We start from the raw sequence: 27,260 nt of genomic DNA, 5'->3' as shown, positions 1-27,260 counted from the left end.
TGTCACACATATTCAAATCTTCTATAGACTTAAACTCTCCTACCCAATAATTAATTAACTTATGGGTTCAAAATTATACCAACAAAAAGAATTGGCATAATGTAACTAAAATTTCTGTTTCTTATTTTTGGACAATTTATATTTATGAATTGATCCTGCCATGCTTGATGCTTGGAGATTTCAGAACAAAATCTGAATCGATCGAGGTAGCAACTTGAATGCGTTGCAGTATTTCTAAATGCAACGAATCAATCTCATTGCGGGGGACCAAAAGATAATTACGGATCCAGATGTAGCTGCTCCTAATTCGTTGACTTCATATATATATATATATGAGATTAAAGACCACTTATATTTAGCTATGTAGCCCACTTTAGTGAATCACGGCCCAAAGGCGGCCCATTACGGCATCGAGAAAGATGGCGAGGGCGGGAAGGCGAAGAAGAAGAAGAAGAAGAAGAAGAAGAAAGCCATCGAAGCTTCTCTTCGATCGCCAATACGTCTCGTAGGTGAATCCTCTCCTTTGGAGCCTTCCGATGGTCCCCTTCTTAGATTTTCGTGTTCTTAATGTTATTTAAGATTCGTTACTCTGGGGTTTTCATTTGAATCGCCTCCTCTTTGGATCGAAGGAAGTAACTGTTTTTTTTTTCCTAAAAAAATTCATGCTGGATATTTTGGTGGATGCCTCAGAGAATAAATTACACAGTTTTGTTACTGTGATTCATGGATAGTATTTTGGTGGATGAGGGTTAGATGGTAGTTTTTTTTCTCGTACCAACTCCCAGACCTGATCTTCCCTGCGTAACATTAGGTCAAGTTAAAAGATAGATAATTACTTGTACAGAAATATATGATTTATACTTACATATTCTAATATTAGGAGCTATAGGGAAAGCCATATTCTTATTAGTTGTCAACGCACTAACAGAGGGAAATTGATTTCGATGAATTAGGAGTGTATATTTATATATTGTGTATATCATAGTCTAGAAATGCCAAAGCGGGATTATTGACATTTGCTAGGAGTCATAGTGGAGAGAAGCAACATAAATATGTAAGAACTTTCTGGGGCATTGTTAGACTGATTGTATCATAATAGATTATGGTCCTGAGATGTTAATTGCTCAGCATTGTCCTAAAAGAAATCGGAGCATTGAACTTTAGCCTTGAATTGTATGGTCAGACCAAACTTATTTCCGGCATTTTACCTGCATCTCAGAGGCGTCCGTTTTATCTAATTACATTCGATGGGCTTGTAGTTTCATATTTTGTAAAATAAGAAATTGAACCGTTAGCTTCTGTCGTCACCCTAAGGTGGCTAGATGCTCCCATCCCTTAGTTTTTCTTTTTGATATTTCAAGTATCTGAAAATTAAAAGTCATAATAGCGTACCAAAAATGTGGAAAAGTTGTGGTAGGGACCATTTGTAACAAATTGGATGGTGAAACCATGAAAGGTACTGTTTGTCCTGAAAAATAGGAGGTGTTTACAGGGGGACCATTCACAGGTTATTTTTTATTAGATATTTTTTTCCTAGCGTGAATCTTCCTCTGTTATGAATTCTTGATGGATACACTATGTTCTATTTTAGGTTTCGTACCTTGTTGCAAAGGTTATTGTCAACACAAATTTGTAGAAGTTACTGTCTTTTTAATCTTACTGGTACTCTCAGTAGCAACTGTCATGATCTTTAGTTCATTATGTTATAGACTTATAACCACTAGGATGGTATCTCAAATTAAGCCTCATGCATGATGGACAGAAACCAGATCTTACAAGCCATAAATATCTTCTGTTATGACCAAAAGAAAGATTGACTTAGAAGTTAATTTTAGATTTATTTTTTAATGTGTGTATGGTGAGAAATGATCTATAGAACTTTAGAGCCGCTTTTTACTGAAACAATTGTCACGATAACTACATCAGATAATAGCTAGAAATTTCAAGGCTCATTCTCCTTTCACATGGATCCATTCATGTATCTGTCTCTTTCAATATTTTCAGACAACATATATTAATGTGTAATTCTAATTGGCTTTGTACAGGGTAAAGATGCTGCCCAATTAGAAACCATTCCTCATTGTATTTGCACAAGTTGGTGCAGCGGCATATTAGGAACTAAGAGTAAAACAAATTAAGGTTATACTTGATGTATGGTCCTGAATGAAGCCTCTTCTGCCTTTGTTGATCATCGTCTTTGGTTTAATCTGATCTGTACACTTGTTACCTCTTGGATACCACCTTCTCTTGTTTGGAACTATTAGTTGATCGTGATTGATGTTAAACTAAATAACAAACTAGGGTTCAGATTTCTTCCTGACTTCTATTTCTCTCCGTGGAAAGTCCATTAAAATTTAAACTGATGAATATTCTGTAATTCTGTTGGACTAGCACAGAAAGACATCTATATTCACTGAATAACATTCCATCAACCAGTTCTACGTGTCTTATTTCAATCAAGTCTTGACAACACATAGTATTGAGGAGACAGCACATAGGTTAAATATCTGCCTTTACCATAAATCTAAGCAGGAACATTGAGTGAAATCATAAACTATTCTTCTCAACGGCTTTGATGGCTTAATAGGTTAAGCCAATTAACAATTATGTGCCATCCATTTGGACTTACTTTCTCTTTAAATTCACATTTCAATTTAATTTTATCCGCATTTAGCACCACATGATCCAGGATCTTTTCACATGAAGAACTATATATGCCATGCTTAGGCAACTGTTTAATAGTTTAAGGTAAACACATGAAATTTTGTATGTAGGATTTTGTATCTTTATCTGTCTTTGAGTTTACATGCGCTTGCACAATTGAATTGCATGGTTTGTAGGATGAGTTATAATCACTTGGGAATCTTTTTTCTTTTTTCATGTGAAGCAAAATATTACACGTACAAATTATCAACCTTAAAAATCTGCTAAACTGATATTTTTAAGGTTGGATCCTGTATTTACATCTCGTGAATGATCACAAGGCATGATTTAGACAACTTCAACATTTTTATCCCTTTCAGCAAGACGTTCAGATCATTTCCAGGTATTGAGTTTAGATACATGGTTTATGCTTTCCTGCAGTATACTCCATTCAACAGTCTCCATTCAGTAATATGGTTGCAACTATTTCAATTTGCTCATTGATGGCAGATCTAATCCTATCTATCTACAAGACCCATTCTTTTTCCCTTTTCAAATGAAAAGGCATCCGCCATAATTATCCAAAAAGGCATAACTTGAACTGTTTGCAACTTTTGCTTGACGGAAACTTACTAAGTTGCTGGTTCTTCCCCCCTGTATGTCTATTCCCCTAGCTTTTTGGAACACAAGTGTCCAAGTGATGTGTATAAAAGGGTGGGAAGACCTCCAAGCATACCTCATTTATGTAGAAAGGACACAAAGAAGCTTTAATAACTTCAGGAAGCAATGCAGTCCAACCTTTTTGGCAGAGAAGAAGAACCTGGCGTCCTCCCATCTATGGTGATTATAACATTATCTTTTCCTACTATCTTCACAATTTATAGTAGGCAGGTTGTAAGATAAGTGTATGTGTTCTTTGCATTGTTTTGGTTGAGAAAGAGAGAAATGGTGGTAGAGTTTCCAGTGTAATTTAGACCCCTAAAGACAAGGACAAATATTTTCTGGCTGGAGTACGATTAAAATGCACTTTCACAATATAAAACCAAATCCTATGGGCTGAATCATCAAGTTGGTGAACTGATCTTCATTCTAGCAGGATCTATCTCCTCTTCCTCTCCCTCTGTTTCTCTCTCTCAATATGTCTGTGTCTGCAGTTGGTGCATGTTTGTTTGCACACATGCACGTAGATACATGTGTATGTGTATCTTGGTTTTCATGTTATTCAATTACCAGCTCTTTTACTTATGTTTATATCATTTCATTCTTAAGTACTTTAGTAATTTGGATCATTTGACAGAAACATCAAGGGATCCAAAGAGCCTACTCTGACAGCCTACAAGTGACTGATATAATCATCAAGAAACTGGATGAGACCCTAAATGCTCATGAAGCTGAAGTTGTGGTGTGTGAATGCTGTGGGATGTCTGAGGACTGTACCCCTACCTACATATCTCGGATCAAGGAAACATTCTGCGGCAAGTGGGTCTGTGGACTTTGTTCTGAAGCAGTAAAGGAGAAGCTGAAGCGAGCACCACCACTCGCCTTGGATGAAGCTTTGGAGTCCCACATGTCTCTCTGTAAGAAGTTCAACAGGACCACCAGGCTCAACCCCAAGCTCTCCCTAGCTGGTGCAATGAGAGAGATAGCAAACAAGAGCTCAAAGCGTAGGACCTCTTTTGACTCTTGTGCTTCCAAGGTTGCAAGGACTCTCAGCTGGACTGTGTGATTGGCAGTAGGAGCAAGCGCTCAGCAACCCAGTGATCTGGGCGAAGCCGTTTACTGAAGCATTTCTCTTCTATATGATCTCTGCATTTCAACTGTTAGCATATTGGGTTGGTAGTTTTTCTTTTCCCCCTGATACTTTGTTGGATCTTTTTTCAGAGAATGCATGTAGTATCCTCTTTGTATATGTTATGGAGAATGACTGTGATTCTCCTATAGCTTATTTTTGTACTTCATAGAAAACTTTGCCTGATTGCCTGTGATCAGGATATGTATTGCTTTATTTGGATTTGCTACGTGGGATGTCATTACAATAATGGACAATTTCACTTATAGCTATATATATATATATATATACTGACGCTGTATTGCAGGAATTTTAGAAGTGATTAGTTGCCAGCCTTTGATTGGTTGCAAAATACAACACGTTTGGCCGCTAATTGAGAGCTGCCAGGTGCTGCCCTGGAAAGAACCTACGCCCAGCGCTGCATACGATCCACTGCCCATAAATCCAAATTAAACTGACAAAAATAGAGCATTAAGTGGAGAATATTTTTGTTATTAATCAAATCAATTCATCAATACACCAAATCACATATAACAGCGAATGCAACATACGTGATCTCGGAATTATTCATAATACAACCTCAGAAATTAAAAAAACTCGAACTAATATCTAATTCTCAATCTGACACGAACTCAACCGAACCCAATTACAACAACCAGACTTGGATCTCATCCCATCTACCGATCCAACCCAGTACGACATGCACCAAATCGTTGCATACGTAGCTCCTCATGGAACCACCTAATGAACTCCTCAGCCTTCCTATCCACCTCTCCCCCCACCTCCTCCTCCTCCTCCTCCTCCTTCGCCGGAAACGGCGAGTCCGTAACCCTCAGCTGCCGCACCGCCACCGGGCTCTTATCGTAACCCTCAGCCGCCGGCATTGGCGATGGCGGCGATGCAAGAAAACAATCATACTGTAGGTCTTCTGAATCGAGCATCTCAAAAGGATCATTGCAACAATAAGAGTCAGGGTAATAATAGTGGTGGTGGTGGTGGTGGTGAAGGTGGCGGCGGCGTATTTTTCGCTTCGATGGATATAAGGAAGGGAAAGAAGGGGTGTTACTGCAGCTGAACTCGACCTCGCGAGGTACGTAGACGGCGGTGGAAGAGTCCATAGAGCGGCATGTTAAGATCGAGAAATAGTCGTGGTTGCTGCTGTTGCTATTTCTTCTCATGTTATTTTTACGATGGTCTGCCAGAAGCCCACTAAGAATTTTTCTCACAATCTTGCTACGTTTGAATAGGAACTGGAGATCTTCCATCCAGAGTTTGTGCTTGGAGATGCCTTTGATGTCGCATAGACTCTTGCCTGGGCTTTCTTCTGGGCAATCTGATTCCATTGCTGTGGCTTTTACTTGATCTTGTTGCTACTTCTTCTTGGAGGACTTAGTACTTCTTCCAAGAAATTCTGAGAGAGAGAGCGAGAGAGAGAGATAGAGAGGAGTTTAAATTTTGGTTTCCTTTCAGGGTTGTGGGGGTGGTGGAAGGGGGAGGAGGGGGTATTTAAATGTGGCAGAAATGGTGGGTGATTTGTGATTGAGGTGTCATGGTTAGTATATAATTATTAGACAATTATTTCATAATAGTAGGTTGCAACATAGAAATATGATAATTGGAATTACTTTAAAAGCCTACAATCATCAGAATGAGATACCTTAGACTCAAGCCTTAATTTTAATAAGAAAAAAAACTAATATTGACACATATTGAGTTATGGTAGTAAAAAATTAATGAGAAGCCCTCAATCATTCTGGTCTGGTATGAATAAGAGTTGGAATTGTCTACGAATTGATTGGATAATAAATCATTGAAGACATCTCCATTTCTAAGAAAAGTCCTTGAATCCTCCTTCAAACAGGTAGCAAAGTCATTAACATCTGAATCATTTATGACTACCAACCTACCATTAGTTAGCAAATGAAACTAGATTTTCTCATGCCTTAGTTTTGAGTTAATGTCCACTAGTTATGAAGCCATTTTCTCAAAGTTAGGCAACCAACTCAAGCCATAGAAATAAATTTTGGTGTTCACCCACGGCTTGAATTAATTTGTATAATCTTTTTTAACCCACAAAATAAGTATTCATTAGGATTATATACTTTACCAATATTTCACAAATAATTAATTTGCTACTAAACTCACTTTTTTTATGATAATTATTTTAAATCTAATGTATATTCACTTTAGTTTATAATTTGGATAAGTAAATACATGACATTGCTCTTTATATATGTTATTAATAATATACTGTTCTTACTTAAATTTGAGCTTAAAATTTATATTAATTTTATGTTCAAATCATAAAATTTCCAACAATTATTGTCTCAAATATGACTACATTTTGAATAGACCAACCTGACCAAATAATCACCAATATATTAGTATATCATATATAAAAATATAAACGTGCAGAAGATTAAAGAATGGAATACAGCAAGTAGGGTTTCACGGATTGCTTTCCTACAACAAATAATGGAGTTGAAACTTTCAAATTTTCTTGCAATTAATGTCTAACTTGCAAAGTTCATATTGGCATTAATATCTGAAAGTGATATTAATTAATTTATTTTTAGAAGTATTCATAACCATTCAATCTGAACTCAATCAGAGGGAGGCAAGATGCGAGAGTTTTAGGAATATATTGCTTTCTTTATATCAATGCAACTTTATATAGTGTGGGATTGTCTCATACATGGAATAAATGAACAAAGTGAAAAATAATTGAGAAGCTTATTTAAGAGGTTTTTATAATTTAATTATATTAAAAAATTTAATTTAGCGTATAAAATTATATATATATATATATATATAATATTATTGATCTCTTCCATACTCTTTCGCAAATTGCCACCTATGTCTTAGCCTAATTGCACTACCCACTATTATTGAAATATTTAAGAATTTGCTCATTCTATTTTTAGTATTATTTGCAAAATCAACCTCCTATTTGTAAAATTGCCAATTATTTTCTATAATTTAAGTGTATTTTATTTTTTTTAATTTAGCGTATAAAGCTGAATGCATATATGTTTTATTATAATAAATTGCACACATATATATATATATATATATATATATATATATATAATGTATACTATATAATTATTATTCATTATTATAATTAAAAGATAAAATACAATTAAATTATAAAATTCCCGTGCTGGTGCCTCCGAGGTTGTCTTCCCATCCAATGAAATGTCGCCAAAGTATGAATGGGGATGTTCATACAACCGGGATTGCAGCGGATCTTCTTGCACAAACTGGATTCCCTCGTCAACCCAACTAACCGTCTCCCTTCGTCCTCTCTTTCTCCTACCATTCTCTTCTTCCTCCAAGAAGAAGCGTTGCCGAAGTATAGAACCAACTAACCTTCCATGGCCTTCCAACTCTACAGGCAAGACGGTGCCGACTTCATCCCGCAACATCTCATCGACACTCCATTCTTTAGTATACAAACTGCCGACTTCATCTCTTGGCCGCAATGGAGGCATCAAGCAGCAGAAGCGCCACCCCACCTCCTCCCTCCTCGCCTCCGCCCCAAGAGACGCCGCCGCAGCCATCTCCGTCCATATCCGATCGCATCGGCTTTGCGTCTCCCGAGGCGAGAGACGACGCTTTGTCCTGCCTCGTCATCCTTCTCACCTTCTGGATCTTTGGTCTCTCTCTTTACTCCATTTGTATGTCTACAAAGTTCCTTTTAATTTGTAACGTTCGCCTTTTGATTCCTAAACTGCAATTGTTTCTTTCCAAATCTAGCAGCTTCCATGACGTTAATACTTGGACTATATGCCTCGGTGGATTTCCAAGTGGGTCCCTATTGCTCCCGGCTCTTGCAAGCAAACTCCATCTTTGTGCAGGATATCAAGGTCAGTATGAGAAATGGATATCTCTATCTTCCAAAGGAATTATCTACTAAATCTGTGGTTTGGTGAGCTGTTCTTCTCCAACTGCAGGTGAAAGCAGAGGAGGGATCGAAGGATGCACCGATGCTTTACGGTTTCCGTGAAGCTCCGCCGCTTGATGTACTGATTGTGTGGTCGGAGAGTCATAATGTACCTGTACCGGCAAATTTCCACAAGGTTAAGATTAAAAACTGGCCGTTGTTTTGTGCCGTGCATATGTTTGTTGTAATTACTGTTAGATCTCAGAATGTTGACAGCTTATTACCTCTTCTATGGCAGGAATGGATGTATTACCTTAACAAAGGTGCACAAATTGAAATCGCTTATAATGTGAAGTCCGAAAAATCCTTTCCATTGAACCTCATTATTGCCCAAGGCAAGCAGAACTTTTTATTTGGTTCTAACTTACTTTTCTGCCTACAAATGGTTAATAGTACAATATAGTGGGTGTCGGTTTACATTATGCTTTCACCCAGATAATATGAATGAGTAAAATAAACCTCCTATTGTGAGCAATTGCACTAGTATTGGTGTGCAGATCAGTAATCATCACTACGGCCACAAATCAAAATTAGGGTGCAGCTCTTCCCCACTGGGCCAAAGGAATGAGATGTACAGGAATAGCTGGTTTCCATTCTTAAATGGGACTTTAGGTTTAGGTTGTATACTGATATTTGACCTAAAATTGAACTAGTTGTTTAGCCAGTTCAATCGCTTCATGTCTAACTACTATTTAATTTGAGGCCTGCTTACCTACATTTCTTTGTGAGCTAAGTGTTGCAATTACTATGTCTCTATCACCCTGTCATTCAGTTTGTTTCTAAGCTACTGCAAGATAACATGTTTGGTAAATCTACTTGGTGAAGCGTAGAGATTAGAGAGTTAGTGTATTATACTTGTATGTTGGTTCTGAGGTTCTGTTTCTCTTTCTTTCATTCTGTTGTTCATTTGATTAATTTTTATCTGATCTTTTATTTAGGTAAGGAAAGCCTTCTCCAATGGATTGAGAACCCATCACATCCCAACACCACATTATCATGGAATCTGATACAAGGTAAGGATCACATTGATGCTCTTATGTTGGATGGCCTGTGTAATTCATGCCTTATTTAGTTATACCATAAAATTGCAGGGAATGGTGTGATTAAAAAGAATATCGAAAAGTCTTATGACTATTATGTTGCTGTGGGAAACTTAAACAGCCTAGATATCGAGGTAAAGTGTATAGTTTTTTTTGTTCTATTTCTGCATAGCTTAATTTGTCATTTTGGTGCTTTAGCTTGTTACCCCCTTGCAGATATGAACGTAATTTCTCTTCCTGATAAGAGAGAAAATAATTAGTTTAATTAATTTGCAGCCCTTTCTATTTCCTTGTTCATGATTTTCATTATGTAGACCCTGTGTACTCTTCCCATTTTGTTACTTAAATATAGGCTTATGAAGCAGGTACAACTGAGCTTCAGGATACAGTCTCTCTTGTACAATACAACTGGAGCATTTCACAAATGCTCGCTGGATCACAAGTTATGTGTATTAAGGTTATTCTTTTTCAAGGCAAATGTTGCAATCTTAGCATCAGGCCCTAGAAAGGTGAAAATCTAGCTGATTGTCTGCAATTTTTTTTTTCAATCTTCCTGTATGAATGTATATAGTAAGATCCTTTTAGAGTTTTTTTTTCTCAAATCATAGCTGTTAATGTTAGTGATATGATGAATTTTCAGCTTCAGGATGGTCAGTCTGATGAATGGTATGTTAAGCTATCATATGGGCCTAGATGGATCACTTATTTTGTTGGATCAGGTTCGCACGTAATAAGATTCTCATCTCTCTACCTATCTATCTGATATCATTCATTTTCCTAATTTTTTTCTCCTGTAGGTCTAATGACTGCAGTAATTCTGTTGGTCTACAAGATATTTAGCTCCTTATTCAACATCCATGGAGATGGTGTTGGCCATCAGACTGCGAATACAACTAATGAGAGAACTCCCCTTCTCACTAACAAAGAAGACGATAATTTGAGCTTGGGATCATCCTATGAATCTGTGTCGCATGATGAGGAAGATATTGAAGAATGCCTTAAAGCAGCAGCAGCAATGAAGTCGTTAGAAGAGCCTGAGACTAATCACTCCAACCAACTCTGTGCAATCTGTTGCAATGCTCACAGGGACTGTTTCTTCCTTCCATGCGGGCATTCTGCGACATGTTATACATGTGGAACAAGGTGAAAGTTTGATTACAGTAGTTGTTTGAAGGGCATGAACATCAACTAGCTGTTTGTTTATTCATGACAACCAATTAAAAAAATTCTAATGATACTAATCTGAAGTTAATTTTGAGCATGCAGAATTTCAGAAGAGGCAGGAACGTGCCCTATTTGCCGAAGGAAGATGAAGAAAGTGAGAAGAATCTTTGCAGTGTGAGTTGCAGGGTGTTTAAATATTCTTCCCATCCTCTTTTCCTTCTTGCTTTGTAATTTGACACTCTAAAGTGAGAATTCTTCATTGGAAGGATTTGTTGCATGTTCGTGATACGATGAGTTGGTGTAAGGCTGACCAAAATGAAGCTGTTGCTTTTCATTTTGATAATAGGAAATTATATAGAGATGATTGAGAAATCTGTGATAGTTCTTCTGCTTTCAGATCCAAGGGTACGTTTGGAACCAAATCTAAGATAAAATTCAATTGATTTAATCTAAAAGTAAATTCCATCTTTCCAAAAGTAATGAAATTAAACTGAAATCCATCTAATCTTACTGTTTGAAATGAGGCAGGAGTTTATTTTATTTTCCTATTTTATGGATGAACTTAATAAGAGTGTAACAAAACAAGTGTTAGTTTTGAGGTTTAAAAAGAATTTGTCGACAAATGAATTGAATCAGGGAAAGGCCATTCGAGTTAAACTTGATTTAAAAATTATAAACGCCCACCGTGGGGCTCGAACCCACGACCACAAGGTTAAGAGCCTTGCGCTCTACCAACTGAGCTAGACGGGCTAAGTTGGCCCAATTAATAAAAATAAAAGAATTATAAATATTTCTATATATATACATTTTTTCATAAAGCTCCCGGCTGCCCACCAACACGCAAAGATATATCTCCCACCCCTCCGATCTCCGGCTGCATCGCTTCAGATGATGCGCAGTCTCACACATCGCCTCCGCTTATAAGCAGCCTTCCCTCCGCGGCTCACGAATCCATCTGCCCTATCTGTATGGCTTCTTGGCTCAAAGTCGCCGAAGGTACGCAGATCTCGATCTCGCATCTCCTCTAGTTCGATCCATTTCGCGTCGATGCGCTATAACTCGTCAACCGATCTCATCACTTATTAATATTTGATGGCTTTTCTTGTCATGAATTGGTTCGATCGGTATTTCGCTGTTCGGGCGATGTGTAGAGGAACCGATTTGGATTCTGTTCCAGAGACAAGATCGTGCCATGTTAGCTCAAAACTTACTAGAGATGTTTGCGATGTACGAAGTAGACGTTCGAGATTCTTGATCTTGTAGGAGAATTCCCAATCTTACGTGCATTTTCGTTTAATTTTATGCGGCAGTGTAGGTTCTTTGCTAATTCCAAGAATTCTAGTGAGCATTAAACTTGTGTATTTTAGCTGGTGAAACCAATGAACAGGTTTACAACTATAAATTCCTAGCACATTTGTGCACTGCTTGAATTATAGGTACAAAAGACAAGTAATTTTTGGAGAAAAGATGAATGCTGGCATCAATACCAGTGGTAGTTTTAAATTCTAAATTCTATTGGTCTAAGTGTTTCTCTATATGCTGACTTCAGTTTATCTTAGTCAATTAAAGCATTGAAATTGACTAGCAAACTGACCTTTTAACAGCCGTGCTGTCATAATTTATATTCTATGAAGTCCCTAAGATTGTCAAATGTTCCAAACAGACTTACTAGAAGTTGTCGACAGAAGAGCAAAACTTGTCGTTAGTGAATATTCAGATGAGCAGTCCGAGTCACAGGCTTCAGGTACATCCCATTCTTTATTGGACAAATATGTCCCATATGCATTGCCTATTAGCAAACAACTTTTGTTGCGAGTTCTTTGGTATCTTTTGGGTTTGGCCACCACACTAATGTACTATTCCTTAATGTTCTTTTTTGCCACTAATAAGCATCGAAAGGTCAAGAAGCTCAATCCAGGAAGATAAAGTTGAAGGAGAAGGTAATTAATCAATGCAACACTCGGACCCAGAACAAAAGACTTGAACGTTTCTTTAAGGAACAGATAGTATCCTGTATTGACAATTTTATGCAACTCTTGGTTGCAGAGTCAACTGAAGTCCTTCAATATTGATGCATCTAAAAGCACCATTCCTGAAGAAGACCAGAAAAGCAAGCAATTATTGCTCCCAGATGTGCAGGATGACAAAATAGGGGCTGCTTCTTCTGAGCAGTTCTTTGATCTTAATATTAATGAAGCTGGTACTTCATCAATACCAATACCTGATAATAATAGAGATGGAGCAGTTTCAGATCATGAGAATGATAAAGGTAGAAATGCTGTCAACAATATGGTTGAAGTCCCAGTTGCAGAAAATGATGTACACAGCACAGCTTCCTCTGCAAACAAAGATGGTACTGATGTAATTCCAAGAGATGAGGTTGAGATGTCTGCCTCTCCAATGGTGGAGAAAGTGACTGAGACCGCCGGTGGAGATCAATCGATTAATGTTGATTTCAATGTGTGTTCTGCGGATAGGGAGATCTCCTTGAATGTTAAGCATGACAAAACTGATTCTGAAACAACTGAAAGACAGAGCGCTAAAAACCCCAAAGAAGCTGAGAAAGAAATTTTATTAGAAGCCTCATCAACCATGAGCAATCAGCAAGAGCATAAAGCTTCTTTCATGAAAGATCAAGATCAACTTGAGGAGGTAAATTGTTTCATATTGTTGAAGAAGTCACTGTGGATTTAGATTTTTCTTCTTCTTGTTTATGTCTAGTGTTGTGTGCATGTAAGTATGTGTTGGTCAATGGAATTGTATTACTTGATTCATCAATTTGTTTGACAGGCCCAGGGACTGCTTAAAACTGCTGTGAAAATTGGTCAATCAAAAGAGGCCAGATTAGCACGGGTAAGAAACATGATTGACTTTGTGTCTATATCAGCTTGCTTGTGTCATTTGTCTAAGTTACTTCCCTGCATGCATTTTTGCCTTCCTGTTTATCTTGAATTAAATGTTCTTACTGACCAACAGGTTTGTGCTGGTCTCTCATCCCGCCTTCAAGAGTACAAATCTGAGAATGCACAGCTTGAGGAACTTCTTCATCAAGAGGTAAAACTGTTTTACATGCATTCTCTTGCTTTTATGTGTGGTTATGTCCTATAGGGTCAAGCTTCATAATACTTCACAAAGAAAATTACTTTGTACTTTTTCGTCACTTTGACTATAATTGATTTGACATTTGAAATGTGTTCCAGAGAGAGAAGAGTAGTTCATATGAAGCTCACATAAATCAACTACAGCAAGATTTATCTGAATACAGGATTGAAACGATGCGTGCTGAATCAAACATGTCTGATGCTTTAACCGCCAAAAACTCAGAAATTGAGGCTCTTCTTACTTCTATGGATGCTCTGAAGAAACAAGCTACTGCTTCTGAAGGAAAGCTTGCATCTCTACAGGTGCCTTTTTCTTATTGTGCCCCCTTGGTTGATGCAGTAAGCTACCTAGATAAACCTATAGTGTTGCCTATTAGATACCTGAATAATTACGAATAGCCCGAATACCGTCGAAGCTTACAAATTGGCATCCTGCTAACATTTGTTTTCTCTTCAACCAGGCAGACATGGAAACTCTTAGGAGGAATCGTGAATTGACCGAGACACGAATGATTCAAGTACACTGATTAAATAATGAGAGAATCTTTTTTTTTTTGGGTCTGAACTAATTATATGTTTGTATCATATTCCCTGTAGTAACAATTTTTATCGCTTTCTCATGTTATAGGCTTTGCGAGAAGAACTTGCTTCTGCAGAGCGCAGAGCTGAAGAAGAGCATGCTGCTCACAATGCTACCAAGATGGTACTACTCTGAAAGAACTGTTGGATCTCCTTTCGTGATCTTCCCATTTTCAGTTCTTTTGTTTTTAAATAATCAGCATTATGCAGACAGCAGTAGATAGAGAGGTAGAACTAGAACACCGAGCTGTCGAGGCATCCAGTGCTCTTGCTAGAATCCAGGTACTATATTATCCTGTTCAACCTCTTGTTATTCTTTCAGGACTGAGGAGAGGTATGTTATGGTGAAATTCTGGTTGCTTCTCGTTGTATGTACAGCACGTTAGTAGCGAGATACAGCTTTGAATTATCTGATTCCTTGATGTTGTAAATTGTATGTCCATGTGCTCCGTTGGCAATGATGAACCTGGTTTGAAATATATTAAAAATTATGCATCCATTTGGCCCTTGAAGAAACATACAGAATCTGTTTATGCTAGCGTAAGTCAGTATAATTTGATCTGATCATGATAAGTTCATTATTTTCAGAGAACTGCAGAGGAAAGCACATCAAGAGCAATGGAATTGGAGCACAAAGTGGCTTTACTTGAGGTACTGTGTCATTTGGTCTTCTCCTGTAATTCAGCAAGGTTAAGCAGTTAATCTAGTTTAAGTTTTTCATGTATTGTAAACACCTCTATTAGGTTGAATGTGCATCACTGCAACAAGAGTTACAAGATGTTGAAGCTCGTAATCGTCGTGCCCAGAAGAAACCTTCTGAAGAAGCTAACCAAATACTTCAGGTGATAAAGACAGCAAAAATTACTCCATTGTTATTCAAGAAAACAGTGACCAAACAACTATATGCCATATCTTGGGAACTTAATCTCATTGGGGTTGAATTCTTGAAAACTAGTAGATATTCCTTTCTTCCTTTCTTTGAAGTGACAAATGGCTATTCACTGCACTCAAAGACTCTGAAGGCAAACTTCATAATATTCCTGCTTATCTTGCATATGTTACAAAAAGTAAAATGCAGCTGTTGTTAGTAATCAAAGTCTAAAACTATGCTGGGAAAATATTTTGTTATAGTATTAGTTTTGTTGCCTTTTTTTTTTATGTGTAACTTCTTTTATTGTGGTGTTTTTTGAAAATTAAGATGCAGGCATGGCAGGAAGAAGTTGACCGTGCTCGTCAAGGTCAAAGAGAATCAGAAAATAAGGTTTCGTCTTTGGAGGTACTTATATTTTGCAACCCTATACTATGAAAAATTAGTCCAGTTTTTAACTTTTTTGAAGATTAGAAATCCTTTGGGAATTGCACAACTGTTTCAACTTTTAGGTATTACAAGAAGATAGCTTGAAAATCTTTAGAGTAGCCTCATGTCCTCGTCTGACTACAACTAGTTTATATCATTATCTCATTTTAAAATTGTCCGAGTGAACATGAGAGATTGTCTATGCTTTTACCTTTGACTTATGATTGTTTCTTAGACAACATCCTTTTTATCATGTTTCAGGCTGAGTTGCAAAAGATGAGAGTAGAGATGTCTGGTATGAAAAGAGATGCAGAACATTATTCAAGACAAGTAAGTTTCTTTGATACCAATATTCTGCTAATCTGCTTGATGTTATAGTAGTTACTATACATGAGGTTTTTCACAGAACACATAATTTGGACAATTGCTTAAATTTACATCTTTAGCAAATTTCGTAAGTTTCTTCTCTAACTATCATCCTTCTCTGGAGCACATCGGCACCCTCCAAGTTCTGGTATTATTTTGGAGACTGATATTTATGATATCCTGAAAATCCAGAATTGATTATTGCAAATCAAAATGATGGCAGGAAGATCAGTAATCTGTCGAAGAGTTAGAAAGTTGTATGCCTCCTGAGTTGGAGAGGCATATGTATGCTATTCATTAATTTGTATTAGTGACAAATTGTCTAGACATTGTAAGGGCACATCTGTGTGCTACACACGTTAGATGAAGCATTTCAGTTCCTAATTTCAATTTGGCAAATTCAATGGTCTTGCAGTTTTACATAGTACTTACTACTTTCATATTCTGCAGGAACATATGGAACTAGAGAAGCGATACCGTGAGCTAACTGACTTGCTAGTATGCCATATTTTAGATTGTATTCTGCAAATGTAGTTCTCGTTTGGCACTTTGTTAGAAATTACCTTGAGTTTACCTGCATTTTTTGTGTTTTGTTTCAGTACCATAAGCAAACACAACTGGAATCAGTGGCCAGTGAAAAAGCTGCATTAGAGTTTCAACTGGAGAAAGAGTTAAAACGTCGTCAAGAAGTGCAGGTTTGCATTTAATGTTGCTAAAATCTGTTTCCCTGCTTATGTTGCAAGTATTTATTATGTCATGTCATGACTGTCAAAATTTTATAGGTAGAAGCAGAGAGGAGCAGAGCTGCCCGCCGAGCATTATCATCATGGGAAGAAGATACTGATATAAAAGCGCTTGAGTAAGCTCAGCCTCCTCTTCCAGTGTTCAGAATAATCTGCTTTGTTTTCTTTTGTTTGTTTTCATCCTTACATGGTGGAGGTTCAAGGAAATTTGCTAGAAAACTAATGAGTTGACTGCAGGCCTCTACCTTTGCACCACCGACATATGGCTGCGGCAAACATACAGGTGCCTCTCTCTCTCTCTCTCTCTCTCTGTATGTGCCACACACACCCCCACACCCTATCATTCTCTTCTTACATTTTTGTATCTATTTCTTGCAGTTACATAAAGCTGCAAAATTTCTAGATTCAGGAGCTGTACGCGCCACTAGATTTTTGTGGCGATATCCGGTTGCTAGAGTAATCCTACTCTTCTATCTGGTACAAACTGGTTGATTTCCATCCTCCTCAAAAGAAAAAAAAATTGTTAGCATTGGAGATGCCTTGAAATTAACATGACTATGCTTATATGCAGGTATTTGTGCATTTGTTCTTGATGTATCTATTGCACCGCCTGCAGGTATGCATGCTTTTATGCAACAATTAATCAGCAATACACTTTGATTCCTTTTAGTAGAATAACTTGGTGCATTTTCTTGAAGAGTCATTACATCAAATCCTAACAATTAGTCGTTCTTTTTGGAAATGTACTTATTCTTATTTTTATAAAAAGAGTAAGGTATATGGAAATCAAGTGCAACTGTATCTAGCTGACTCATGGAAGCATATCCTGCCCCCCATATTAAAATATGACCATTGAGAAAACAAGGGACGTCAGCTAAGATGTTAATTCCTGAAAAAAAAACTTAGTAACCATGCTGAATGGAGCATTAAGTTGTAAGGAGTTGCCAGCATTGGAATAAATAAATGTACTTTCAAGTTACAGACAAATTATGATCGTCCAGTTCTTTTCCTATCAGTCTGGCTTCTGCTAGAGTGCAATTTAGGATTTAAAAGGTCATGTATGAAGTTCATAATTGGTTGTCAACCTGATAATCACTTTTCATATGTCCAGAATTCCTTTATATCCAATAATAAATTGGAAAAAAGGTCTTTCTGCGTGATTGGGACAATCCATAACATACTCAAGGAAATGGGCATATGTAGAAATACATTATATGCCTATTTATGTAAATTTAACATGTTCACATCTGTGCATATCGACTCACAGATCTGTTTGCCTTCTTGTGTTTGTACTGCCAAAACGATGTACCTGTAAGTTCTATAATGATCTTTTTCTTTTTACAGCTGATGTGTCTAGAAAGGCCAATTCATCCCAACATCTCTTTCCTATGAATTAGATGGCACAAAATGGACACCAGGAAGAGCAGTAGCATTAAACTACTATGTGCATACAAGCATATTAGATACATGTTTATAAATGTGCTTGCCTTAGCAATTCATCCAACACCTGAGGATTTCTTTGCATATGTGTAGAATTTCTTATTTTCCCCCTGTTTTCTGGTCACTCTCATACATCGCAGTCTATTAATTTTACTTCTTAATACCTCAGGAACAAGCTGACAACTTTGCCTCTCAAGGAGTCGCTGCATCTCTAGGGATGGGCAACTCAGGCTTGCCATAGAGATCCTGATATTTTCCTCTGGTGCAGTGGCGATGCTGCCGATATAGATATTTCTTTTTCCGTGTAAATTCTTTTGTCCATTTTTTAATATTTTATTTCTCCACAGCATATTTCTAGTATGAAGTAACAAATTAAAGCTCTGTACACAGACTTTCATTACAATATTTAGTTCAAAGTCTACAGTGACGCATTCTGACTGAGATATAGTTTTGCAGAACTAGTAGAGCATCTTGCGAGCACTTGTTTGTTCCATTTTTGGGATTTGCTTTATTTATTTATTTTTTATTAAGTTGCTTGATTTTCGTTTATTGCGAAATAGCGCAGTCATATGATCATATCCGACCTAGTCCTGGTCCCCTTGCTATTCAAGTATTCATGATAACAAAAAATCCATCCACGTGTCCTTACCAATATCTAGGCACCAGATCTCCTGTCCTGCCTCAGTGAACGTACTTGTCACCGCATTGGCTGCTTACGGCGAACTAGTGGCCGCCGAATACCCTACGCAGCCCTGAAAATTCCTGCAGTTGAGATTGCAGATGATCTTCTCCCAATGTTTTTTCTTTCGATAAAACTTATGGCCCTCTGTAGCTCTTTTTTTTCCCCCTCTTTTCTCCTGAGTAATAGTATAATAATAGGGCGCGGTTTATGCTAAGTGCTAACCCAGAGAAATTCAAAGTCAAATTTACAAATCCTAGTCAAATCCAATTTACAAATCCTTCCTCCTCTCCCTTTCTCTAGCCACTTTAGATAAATAATTATTTAAATTATTTCTCCTTTTTCTTCTTCATTTTCCCTTCTACTTTTCTTTTCCTCTTTTCTCTATCCTTTTTATAACCATGTTCCGTACGTCTCCTACTCAATTAGCATCTTTGACGTCTTCGCCGGTCGTCTTTCTTATATCAGTGTTCCCACTACTTCTTTTTTTTTTTTTTTTAATTTAACGATATCTTTAACCCCGATTATGCCACCCTCTTTTTCTCCACCGGCTACTTGTGACTCAACTATGACAGTTGGATTAATAATCGTTAGACCAACCTTTGGTGCAATAGTGGCAACAATAGAAGTGGTGTTGTTCTATTAGGTTTGGACCGTGGTGTGAGATTCTGAAATGGTTTGAGGTGTTTCAAATATTGGTTCCTTTACATAATGCTTATCTGTATTTCATTTCAGGTGCGAATTTATTAAAAAAATTTAAGCTCGATGAGTCTCTTGCCATGCTTCTTGTATGCTGCTGTCATTGAAGGGTAAGTGAGATGCTTACTTTCTATTTCTATCCCAAGCGAGCTTCTTCGTTAAAATAGAAGAAGATTATTTTGCCCCTTTGATCGTCTGCAGGTCCGATGCAGCAATTTCATACATCCATGGAGGCATAGACGCTACCGAAACTCAACCAAGTCCGCGTGGTGACGCGTATCATACGATCACGACCATGATCACGTACTCTGTCAGATATTTTTATCCATGAGAAATTGATGATGATCTCTTGCCTCTTGGTATCTCCTTTTCTTGTCGAGAGAACTCTCAACGTCACAGGCTCCGCTTCCCACCCTCCCTCTTCGTGGGCTCCACCCCCTCCTCGTTCATTACACTTCTCCCTTTCGATCTCTACCCTCGTAACCCTAACCCTAATTTTCCGATCTCCTCACCAAATCTTCGATCGAGATCTACCGCGACAACCCCGATCGTCTTCTTTCAACCGGTGTTGCGAGAATCGGAGGCGAAATCTAGGGTTTCCAAGGCATGCGATTTGATGGGTGAAGGATGCCGGAGCTGCGCAGTGGAGTGCGCAGGGGGCGTGCGCAGGCGAATCCTGTAGTTCAAGCCGAGGGGCCGACCACCAGGAGGAGGAGAGCAGCGAGGAACAAGAAGACGATCGTGGATGAGGAGCCGGTAATTAGGGAAATTGAAGTGAGAGAAGACGAAGGATTAGTTCGGGAAGAGAACAGGGAAGGGGTTGGGGAGAGGAAGATGGATGATTACGGAAGTGGGGCGAAGAGCGGAGATAAGGTTCTCGGCGGTGAAGATGAGGGGAGTACAGCCCCTATTCCGGAAAAGGTGCGGGTTTCTTGCTCTGTGTTACTCATTTTGATGATCATCAGGTAATTCTTGCGGTGTTTGCTCCTGGAGCTGCAAGAATTTCTTGGAAAAGAGGAATAAGTTGATACCATTTGAAATTTATACGGTTTTGGTTTGATATTTGTTTAACCTTTTAATTTTGGAGATTTGACGTTCGATGGGACCTAGAAATGAAAAAATGTCGAAATAATCTAGGATATACTTCCATCACTTGGAGCTTTCTTGCGCCTTCTTTATGATGTTTTTTCTTTCTGCTGATAACCATTGGTATCCTTTTACTGGAACGGTAGTTCTTTATAGTCATACTTCTCTTTCTGCTAGTTATACATTTTTTTTCTTGACTTTTCTATGTGATTAGATGATTTATGTGCATTAGTTCCTGAGTTAGGACATTAAACCCTTCAGTTGAGATAATAGGTTTTATTTGTTTGTCTGTTTTGGAAATCAATTACTTGTTATCATTTGAGTTAGGCATAACATCACTTTTCTGATATACATTAATCAGCTCTATGTTACATTCTTCTGGTCAAGTTGATTTCATTTCTTACTGTCATTTCAGTTCATGTTATGATCTTCTTATTATATTTGTCCAAGATATATCTTTCTTTCTGCAGTACTGTTATTTATTGTGTCATTTTTTCTGTTTCTTCTTTGTTACAGGTCAAGATTGGCAATTCACCAAATTATAGAGTTGAAAGGAAGCTAGGCAAAGGAGGATTTGGCCAAGTCTATGTTGGCCGTCGCACATCAGCTACCAATACAAATGATAAAGCTACTGGCTGCAGTGCCGTAGAGGTATTACTCATTATACTTTGTGTTTTATTCAAGGAAATGGTGCTTCTTTTACAGTTATATTGGTTTCTTTATATGCTAGGTGGCATTAAAATTTGAGCATAGAAGCAGCAAAGGATGCAACAATGGACCCCCTTTTGAGTGGCAAGTTTACAAGTGAGGGGATCTATTATCTTAACTTTCATGTTTCCCATGAAATCAAGATAAAATTATGATAGTTATTTAATCTACATGATTGATTCACTTATGTAGCACTCTTGGTGGCATTCATGGTGTCCCACGAGTTCATTACAAAGGACGCCAAGGGGATTATTATGTTATGGTATATGAAAATTATCATTAATCTTTTAGACATGCAATGTTATTGTTCCCGTACTTGCTGCTAGATGTTAATTTAATTGCCTAATCCTTTGCAGGTTATGGATATGTTGGGCCCAAGTCTTTGGGATGTTTGGAATAATAATTCCCACACGTAAGTTGTTTTGCCTTGAATAAGAGTGGTCATAAAATTCTAATAAACATTTATGTAAGTTGACCCCTCTTTGCTTTCCAACTTGTGCAGAATGTCTGTTGAAATGGTTGCTTGTATTTCTATTGAAGCAATCTCTATACTAGAGAAGATGCATTCTAAAGGGTAAATCAATATAATACCTTGCTTTCTCTATTAACTGCTTTTATTTCCTTATCTCAAATGTTTGCTGTTCTACTTCCTCCCATGTTCACTCTATAATTACAAAGCATTGTTAATTACAGATATGTTCATGGGGATGTTAAGCCTGAGAATTTCTTACTTGGGCCTCCTGGTACTTCTGAAGAAAAGAAACTCTTTCTCGTTGATCTCGGCTTAGGTAAAATGAATGATTTTCATTCGTTACATACCAACATAATGTTCCTTTTCTTTCTGCATTACTATACTTTACACATGTTACAGACAATTAGCTGAGAATCTTTGATATCTTATATTGCCCAATATTTTTTTAAAATCATCATCTTGTCAATTTTTTTTTCTTTTTTTGGATCAACATCTTTACAATTTGTTAACCACAGCCACCAGGTGGAAGGATACCTCAACAGGTCTGCATGTTGAGTATGACCAACGGCCAGATGTTTTCAGGTTTACCTCAAACTTCATTGTTGTCAGAACGATGGACTCCTGCAAAAGTATATGGAGTTAGATATGAATTGTAGATCCATTTTTTATTCTTTTAACTGAAGTTCTGTTTCATACTTTATCTTGGCATTTCAGGGGAACTGTACGTTATGCTAGTGTTCATGCTCATCTAGGAAGAGTAGGAAGTAGGAGAGATGATTTAGAATCCCTTGCTTATACTCTGATTTTTCTTCTTCGTGGTCGTCTACCTTGGCAAGGATATCAGGTATGACTAGTTGAAATACTATTTGAAATAGATTGGCTTGTTCTTATTTTTAACATGAAGTTTTTTTTATGCATCCAGGGAGAAAACAAAGGTTTCCTTGTCTGCAAAAAGAAGATGGCTACATCCCCTGAGTCTTTGTGTTGCTTTTGCCCACAACCCTTCCGCGAGTTTGTTGAGTATGTGGTCAACCTAAAGTTTGACGAGGAACCTAATTACGGAAGGTGCATTTCCCTTTTTGATAGCATTGTAGGCCCAAATCCGGATATCAGACCAATTAACACGGACGGTGCTCAAAAGGTATACCAGTGTTCTCTTTATGCCCTTCCAGTTGGACATTTTTATTTTTTTGGAAAAAAGGCAAAAGCTCTGTTTTATTGAAAGAGAAATTTCCAGTTGGACAGCAACATATGGGTTCCAGTACTATAAGAACCTAATCTTATTTTGGACTTTGTGAAGCTTATATTCCAGGTTGGTCAAAAGAGAGGTCGATTGATGATGGAGGAAGAGGATGATGAGCAACCAAGGAAGAAAGTTAGAATGGGAATGCCTGCAACACAGTGGATAAGTGTTTACAATTCTGCTCGACCTATGAAGCAAAGGTACTGACAATGTTCTCATCTAGGTGTTTGAGAAATAGCTGACCTCTCTTTTGTTGCAGGTATCATTACAATGTTGCAGATATGAGACTTGGTCAGCACGTTGAGAAAGGAAAAGAAGATGGTTTATATATCAGTTGTGTTGCATCTTGTTCAAATCTTTGGGCCTTGATTATGGATGCAGGCACTGGTTTTTCCTCTCAAGTTTATGAACTTTCACCACATTTTCTTCATAAAGTGAGTAACCTTCATTTTAAAGTTCCAGAATTGCACTTCAGTGCTAATTAAAACCCATCAGAATTGTTATATTAGATTACACTTGGTATATTTGTTACTATATCTTCTGATATTTCTTCAAAATATCCTCAAAGGAATGGATAATGGAACAATGGGAGAGAAACTACTACATTACTGCACTTGCTGGGGCAAGCAATGGGAGTTCCTTGGTAATAATGTCCAAAGGTGAATTCCTTAAACCCTATATTGTTTTGGAGTTTTGACAATTTTTAGATATTTTCTACTATACGGGTTCTCTCTTGAAACCTCTTCCAGGTACACAGTATGCACAGCAGTCCTATAAAGTTAGTGATTCATTTCCTTACAAATGGATAAATAAGAAATGGAGAGAGGGCTTCTACGTGACCGCTATGGCAACTGCTGGAAGTAGATGGGGAATTGTCATGTCCCGAACTGCAGGATTTTCAGATCAGGTTACAGTTCTTTCTTTCTTTCTTCAATTTCCATTTGTTTTGGCTGTGCAAATGCTGCATGGAATTGATTTATAATTATTTTCCTGATTAATTCCCCTTTCTCCAGGTTGTTGAACTTGACTTCTTGTATCCTAGTGAGGGTATTCATCGGAGGTGGGACAGTGGTTACCGTATAACTTCAACGGCTGCAACATGGGACCAGGCTGCATTTGTTTTAAGCATACCAAGAAGGAAGCCTACAGATGAAACACAAGAAACACTCAGAACATCTGCTTTCCCGAGTCAACATGTGAAGGTAGGCAGATTACATATATTATGTTTAATTATTTCAGCTGATGATTGATGAGAACGGACATTTGGTTTCTTGTTGAATTATGGAATTTCTTGTTTCTTGCAGGAGAAGTGGGCAAAGAACCTCTATATCGCATCTGTTTGTTACGGCCGTACAGTCTCATGAAGTTCTCTTGTTACATGGGATGATGAAGCCATTACTCACTTTTGCAGCCATATCTTTTCCTCCCAAGGCTATTATTGCTTCGGCTTTTGCAGCTTGCTGTTATGTATGTGAGTCAGAATATCAAATTTGACTTGGTACCATATCAATTATCAGCCACAGCTGATACTGTGATACATAATGCAGCATTCCTACAAGGTTTTAAAGATGGCTTAGATGAGCTGTCAAATTTTGGATTGGTTGCTGGTCCTCCTTAATTATCATAAAATCTGTACAGTAATAAATGTTTCACTAGCACTGTTATTAACTTTTATTAGGCAGTCAATGTCTGACTATGTTATTAACTGAGAAATTGTACTCTTTCTTCTTTTGGTTTGATATGCCAAAACAAATTTACGGTTAGTGAAGGTCTTTTGAATATGAAGCAGTTCAAGCCTGTAGTTTCAAAAATAAACATCCAATTGTTTTGACTTCTTTCTGTTAGGTAGCAAGTTTTCTTCTCTACTCAACAATATCACGAGTGAAAGCCATTAGCTATCTGTCATATTATCTCTATTTGGGTTTACCATTCTAGAAAGTCTGATGTAAGGAGAAGAATATCAATCTTCAATCTGGATGGCTGTTTATGAATTACTACATTTCTGATTAGTCAAACATTAGATTGATTTTCATGTTATTTCCGACAGACCTTTCGAAGAGCTTTCTGGAGAAGCAAGAGTATTGCATATTTCTGAAGAAGAATCTGAGAAAACTCTTGTTTGTTATAGCAGTTTGTTAGTACTACAAAAGTGGACCAATGAAGGTGTAATTTCTTCTTTTCCTCTTTTCACATAAAGTGAACTTCTCACAGTCAAAAATTTACCATTTCATTCATTTATTATTTGAGATCTCTTTTAAAGTAATATCTATTGCGGGCAAAATATACTTTAATTTATTATTTTCTCTCATAATTAGAAATATGTCTGTATTGTATTGCTTTTTCTGTCTACTCAGTTTTAGCTGAGTAGATGTGTAGTAGGTGCTAGCTTTGATGAAGTGGTTCATTACTAGTGGTGAAATCCTTATTGCTGACTACCTTATGAGTTGCTTGATTTAATATTATGAGAAACATGATTCATGTTACTTGCAGCATCCCACAAGGAGACCTTTTAAGCTGCTATTTTGTAATAGCATCAATTGCATTTGAATGCTGCTATAAAATATGCAGTGTTTTTTCGGATATTAGAATAATTACCCTGATGGCAATTCTTCAAGTTCCATAAATCAAGGAGAATGATGTCAGCTTCTGATCTGCAAGTTTGTGCCTCATTACCAAATCATCATAGTTTTTATTTTCTTGTTAGAAGAGCATGTTGCTCAGTAGTATCTCTGATGGATTTTAATTGTCCTGCTCGTACCTAAATGCAGAACCCTAGCTTATAATCTTTGGAGGATTAAAAACAGGAGATGGGCTATTGGAAATTTGGGGTTAGCATAGTTGGAGATAGCAAAGCCATTATTTGGTATGACTTTATTGGACCTGCACTATGTTTGTGTTGTGCTTTGTAGTTGAAGTTTAAATATGAGTTGTTTGCACATGATCCATCCTATCTATTTTATCCCTTTTTCTAAGCTAGTGTTGGGTTATTTGGTGGCTTCTAGTATATTTTTCTTTTCCTCATAAACTCATTATTTATTTAGAGACTTGAATATTACTGTTGCTTGTTTGGTACATTTTTTAGAAGTTATTCAGCTATTAATTAAGTTTGCTGTCTAGCTGTAGCAAGTCACTTTTTATTCTAGTACAATTTCTGTTATTATGCCCATTGCTTTATTTGTCTGTTGTTTGATTTATAATTTACATTTTTATATTGTATGCATCTCGATTGGTTTATTTTCATTTATTGGTCAACTAGATGAGCTGACAATTTAGCTTCCTCTAAGCTCCAAAAGTGCAGGTTTGCTTTCTTATATATGTTAATTAACTTGATCAACTCTCTGATGTTTTTAGACTTTTTTGTCTTAATTCTAGGGTTATGGACACAAAAGAATTCATCTTGTATGTCTGCTGAACCTCAATATCAGACATCAGTACACCTTTCTTCATGTTCTTTGAGTCTGCTTTCAGTTAATGACAAGTCTCAAGTTATGAAGCTTCCTTGGAAGAAAGGGGAACTTCTTAGATTATATGTCTAAGTTGATGCTAGCATATTAAGATTCAGTAGCTTGAGCATATTTCTAGAAACATTGCAGCCAACTCAATCAGACGTACTTATGCTAGAGTTAGGTATCTAGCAGATTATGAATAGCAGCTTTGTTTAGTGGTTAGGTGGTTGTAATGAACTTCTGATTTACAGGGTACATGGACTCTGTTGTAGTAAATGTAAATTCCCAGATACTTGAGCTGCAGGTGGTTGACATTACTATAAGATGCAGATTTAGTGTTACAATTTTGGTCAAAGACATGCTTGAATTGCAGCTAAAAGGAGAGCTGAGAATATTTAAGGATGAAATCCATCTCTGAATTGGAAGGCTTTGCTGTTTGCACTAAGAGCATATACTGCGTCAAGATGATTTTACTGAGCTTGATCTTTTATAATGTATCTTGATACACATGGAGCTTGATCTTTTACAATCTATCTTGATATACATGGAGCTTGATCTTTTACTGAGCCTACCTAGATCCAATGTGATAATATTAATTCTAAATCTGGTTTCAGGCTATCTTAACGCCTATAAACTATAAAGAAGTACTCATCTGATGATTTCTTTTAAGCTATAGTATTAAGATAAAAGTATACTGCTTTTAGATAACGTGTAAGCTTTATATTCTCTTAAGAGTTCTGTAATCTTGGAACTCCTCTTGCCCCTTTAATTTGTCAATATCTTTCTGTAGCAGGATAACAAGGCTGAGGTAGAGTATTT

General features: G+C 37.2%; 5 protein-coding genes and 1 non-coding gene across 10 annotated transcripts; 4 read left to right on the top strand and 2 right to left on the bottom strand.

Annotated features, from left to right (window-relative positions):
• The first annotated feature begins 376 nt into the window (after window positions 1-376).
• On the top strand, window positions 377-4,681 carry LOC140764613 (uncharacterized). 2 transcript variants are annotated; one of them, XR_012105067.1, is made up of 2 exons: window positions 377-509; window positions 3,941-4,080. XR_012105067.1 is itself a non-coding variant. In XM_073103267.1 (2 exons), exons 1-2 carry the CDS (start codon window positions 3,430-3,432, stop codon window positions 4,367-4,369), a joined length of 483 nt encoding a protein of 160 aa, XP_072959368.1. In that variant the 5' UTR covers window positions 3,084-3,429; the 3' UTR covers window positions 4,370-4,681. The 2 variants fall into 2 exon arrangements, 1 of the variants encoding a protein (XP_072959368.1); XM_073103267.1 differs by lacking the exon at window positions 377-509 and adding an exon at window positions 3,084-3,483 and having other exon boundaries at window positions 3,941-4,681.
• A 217-nt stretch (window positions 4,682-4,898) lies between these two features.
• On the bottom strand, window positions 4,899-5,892 carry LOC140764737 (uncharacterized). The gene has a single exon (XM_073103470.1). It carries the CDS (start codon window positions 5,773-5,775, stop codon window positions 5,110-5,112), a length of 666 nt encoding a protein of 221 aa, XP_072959571.1. The 5' UTR covers window positions 5,776-5,892; the 3' UTR covers window positions 4,899-5,109.
• Window positions 5,893-7,761: 1,869 nt separating this feature from the next.
• Window positions 7,762-10,948, top strand: LOC140760937 (E3 ubiquitin-protein ligase APD2-like). Of its 2 annotated transcripts, none has more exons than XM_073098058.1 (10): window positions 7,762-8,091; window positions 8,195-8,301; window positions 8,389-8,514; window positions 8,617-8,713; window positions 9,317-9,391; window positions 9,470-9,552; window positions 9,784-9,927; window positions 10,059-10,137; window positions 10,216-10,561; window positions 10,685-10,948. In XM_073098058.1, exons 1-10 carry the CDS (start codon window positions 7,917-7,919, stop codon window positions 10,758-10,760), a joined length of 1,308 nt encoding a protein of 435 aa, XP_072954159.1. In that variant the 5' UTR covers window positions 7,762-7,916; the 3' UTR covers window positions 10,761-10,948. The 2 variants fall into 2 exon arrangements, with proteins under 2 accessions (XP_072954159.1, XP_072954151.1); XM_073098050.1 differs by having other exon boundaries at window positions 8,192-8,301.
• A 311-nt stretch (window positions 10,949-11,259) lies between these two features.
• TRNAK-CUU (transfer RNA lysine (anticodon CUU)) lies at window positions 11,260-11,332 on the bottom strand. The gene has a single exon. It is a non-coding gene; the product is annotated as a tRNA-Lys (tRNA).
• A 95-nt stretch (window positions 11,333-11,427) lies between these two features.
• Window positions 11,428-18,581, top strand: LOC140763451 (golgin-84). Of its 2 annotated transcripts, none has more exons than XM_073101658.1 (21): window positions 11,428-11,578; window positions 12,246-12,326; window positions 12,473-12,522; window positions 12,629-13,234; window positions 13,373-13,435; window positions 13,559-13,636; window positions 13,783-13,986; window positions 14,145-14,201; window positions 14,312-14,386; window positions 14,473-14,544; window positions 14,851-14,913; window positions 15,006-15,104; window positions 15,467-15,538; window positions 15,821-15,889; window positions 16,376-16,423; window positions 16,525-16,620; window positions 16,708-16,784; window positions 16,906-16,951; window positions 17,047-17,145; window positions 17,240-17,284; window positions 18,278-18,581. In XM_073101658.1, the coding sequence occupies exons 1-21, from the start codon at window positions 11,551-11,553 to the stop codon at window positions 18,347-18,349; spliced, it is 2,100 nt and encodes a 699-aa protein (XP_072957759.1). In that variant the 5' UTR covers window positions 11,428-11,550; the 3' UTR covers window positions 18,350-18,581. The 2 variants fall into 2 exon arrangements, with proteins under 2 accessions (XP_072957759.1, XP_072957751.1); XM_073101650.1 differs by having other exon boundaries at window positions 15,461-15,538.
• Window positions 18,582-19,831: 1,250 nt separating this feature from the next.
• Window positions 19,832-24,774, top strand: LOC140761889 (casein kinase 1-like protein HD16). Of its 2 annotated transcripts, none has more exons than XM_073099526.1 (16): window positions 19,832-20,407; window positions 21,089-21,223; window positions 21,303-21,376; window positions 21,473-21,542; window positions 21,637-21,692; window positions 21,783-21,854; window positions 21,974-22,068; window positions 22,268-22,334; window positions 22,467-22,596; window positions 22,675-22,893; window positions 23,065-23,195; window positions 23,255-23,429; window positions 23,564-23,654; window positions 23,745-23,902; window positions 24,009-24,197; window positions 24,300-24,774. In XM_073099526.1, the coding sequence occupies exons 1-16, from the start codon at window positions 20,114-20,116 to the stop codon at window positions 24,357-24,359; spliced, it is 2,016 nt and encodes a 671-aa protein (XP_072955627.1). In that variant the 5' UTR covers window positions 19,832-20,113; the 3' UTR covers window positions 24,360-24,774. The 2 variants fall into 2 exon arrangements, with proteins under 2 accessions (XP_072955627.1, XP_072955548.1); XM_073099447.1 differs by having other exon boundaries at window positions 19,833-20,407; window positions 23,053-23,195.
• The last annotated feature ends 2,486 nt before the right edge of the window (window positions 24,775-27,260 follow it).

This window comes from Typha angustifolia, chromosome 1, assembly GCF_048772165.1.
Source record: "Typha angustifolia cultivar Huaian chromosome 1, ASM4877216v1, whole genome shotgun sequence".
NCBI classification, from domain to species: domain Eukaryota; kingdom Viridiplantae; phylum Streptophyta; class Magnoliopsida; order Poales; family Typhaceae; genus Typha; species Typha angustifolia.
This window is presented reverse-complemented; position numbering and strand designations above follow the sequence as displayed.

What these genes read in the sequence shown, in the direction of transcription:
- LOC140760937 (XM_073098050.1), top strand. Translation starts at nt 7,917, where the DNA reads ATGGAGGCATCAAGCAGCAGAAGCGCCACCCCACCTCCTCCCTCCTCG. An exon ending in TAAACAGCCTAGATATCGAG is followed by an intron (nt 9,553 to 9,783) that starts GTAAAGTGTATA and finishes CTTATGAAGCAG; the next exon opens with GTACAACTGAGCTTCAGGAT. An exon ending in TGTTATACATGTGGAACAAG is followed by an intron (nt 10,562 to 10,684) that starts GTGAAAGTTTGA and finishes TTGAGCATGCAG; the next exon opens with AATTTCAGAAGAGGCAGGAA.
- LOC140763451 (XM_073101650.1), top strand. Translation starts at nt 11,551, where the DNA reads ATGGCTTCTTGGCTCAAAGTCGCCGAAG. An exon ending in CCGAGACACGAATGATTCAA is followed by an intron (nt 14,202 to 14,311) that starts GTACACTGATTA and finishes CTCATGTTATAG; the next exon opens with GCTTTGCGAGAAGAACTTGC. An exon ending in ATAAGGTTTCGTCTTTGGAG is followed by an intron (nt 15,539 to 15,820) that starts GTACTTATATTT and finishes ATCATGTTTCAG; the next exon opens with GCTGAGTTGCAAAAGATGAG.
- LOC140764737 (XM_073103470.1), bottom strand. Translation starts at nt 5,775, where the DNA reads ATGGAATCAGATTGCCCAGAAGAAAGCCCAGGCAAGAGTCTATGCGAC.
- LOC140764613 (XM_073103267.1), top strand. Translation starts at nt 3,430, where the DNA reads ATGCAGTCCAACCTTTTTGGCAGAGAAGAAGAACCTGGCGTCCTCCCA. An exon ending in CTGGCGTCCTCCCATCTATG is followed by an intron (nt 3,484 to 3,940) that starts GTGATTATAACA and finishes ATCATTTGACAG; the next exon opens with AAACATCAAGGGATCCAAAG.
- LOC140761889 (XM_073099447.1), top strand. Translation starts at nt 20,114, where the DNA reads ATGCCGGAGCTGCGCAGTGGAGTGCGCAGGGGGCGTGCGCAGGCGAAT. An exon ending in TGGAATAATAATTCCCACAC is followed by an intron (nt 21,693 to 21,782) that starts GTAAGTTGTTTT and finishes CAACTTGTGCAG; the next exon opens with AATGTCTGTTGAAATGGTTG. An exon ending in GAGAAGATGCATTCTAAAGG is followed by an intron (nt 21,855 to 21,973) that starts GTAAATCAATAT and finishes TGTTAATTACAG; the next exon opens with ATATGTTCATGGGGATGTTA.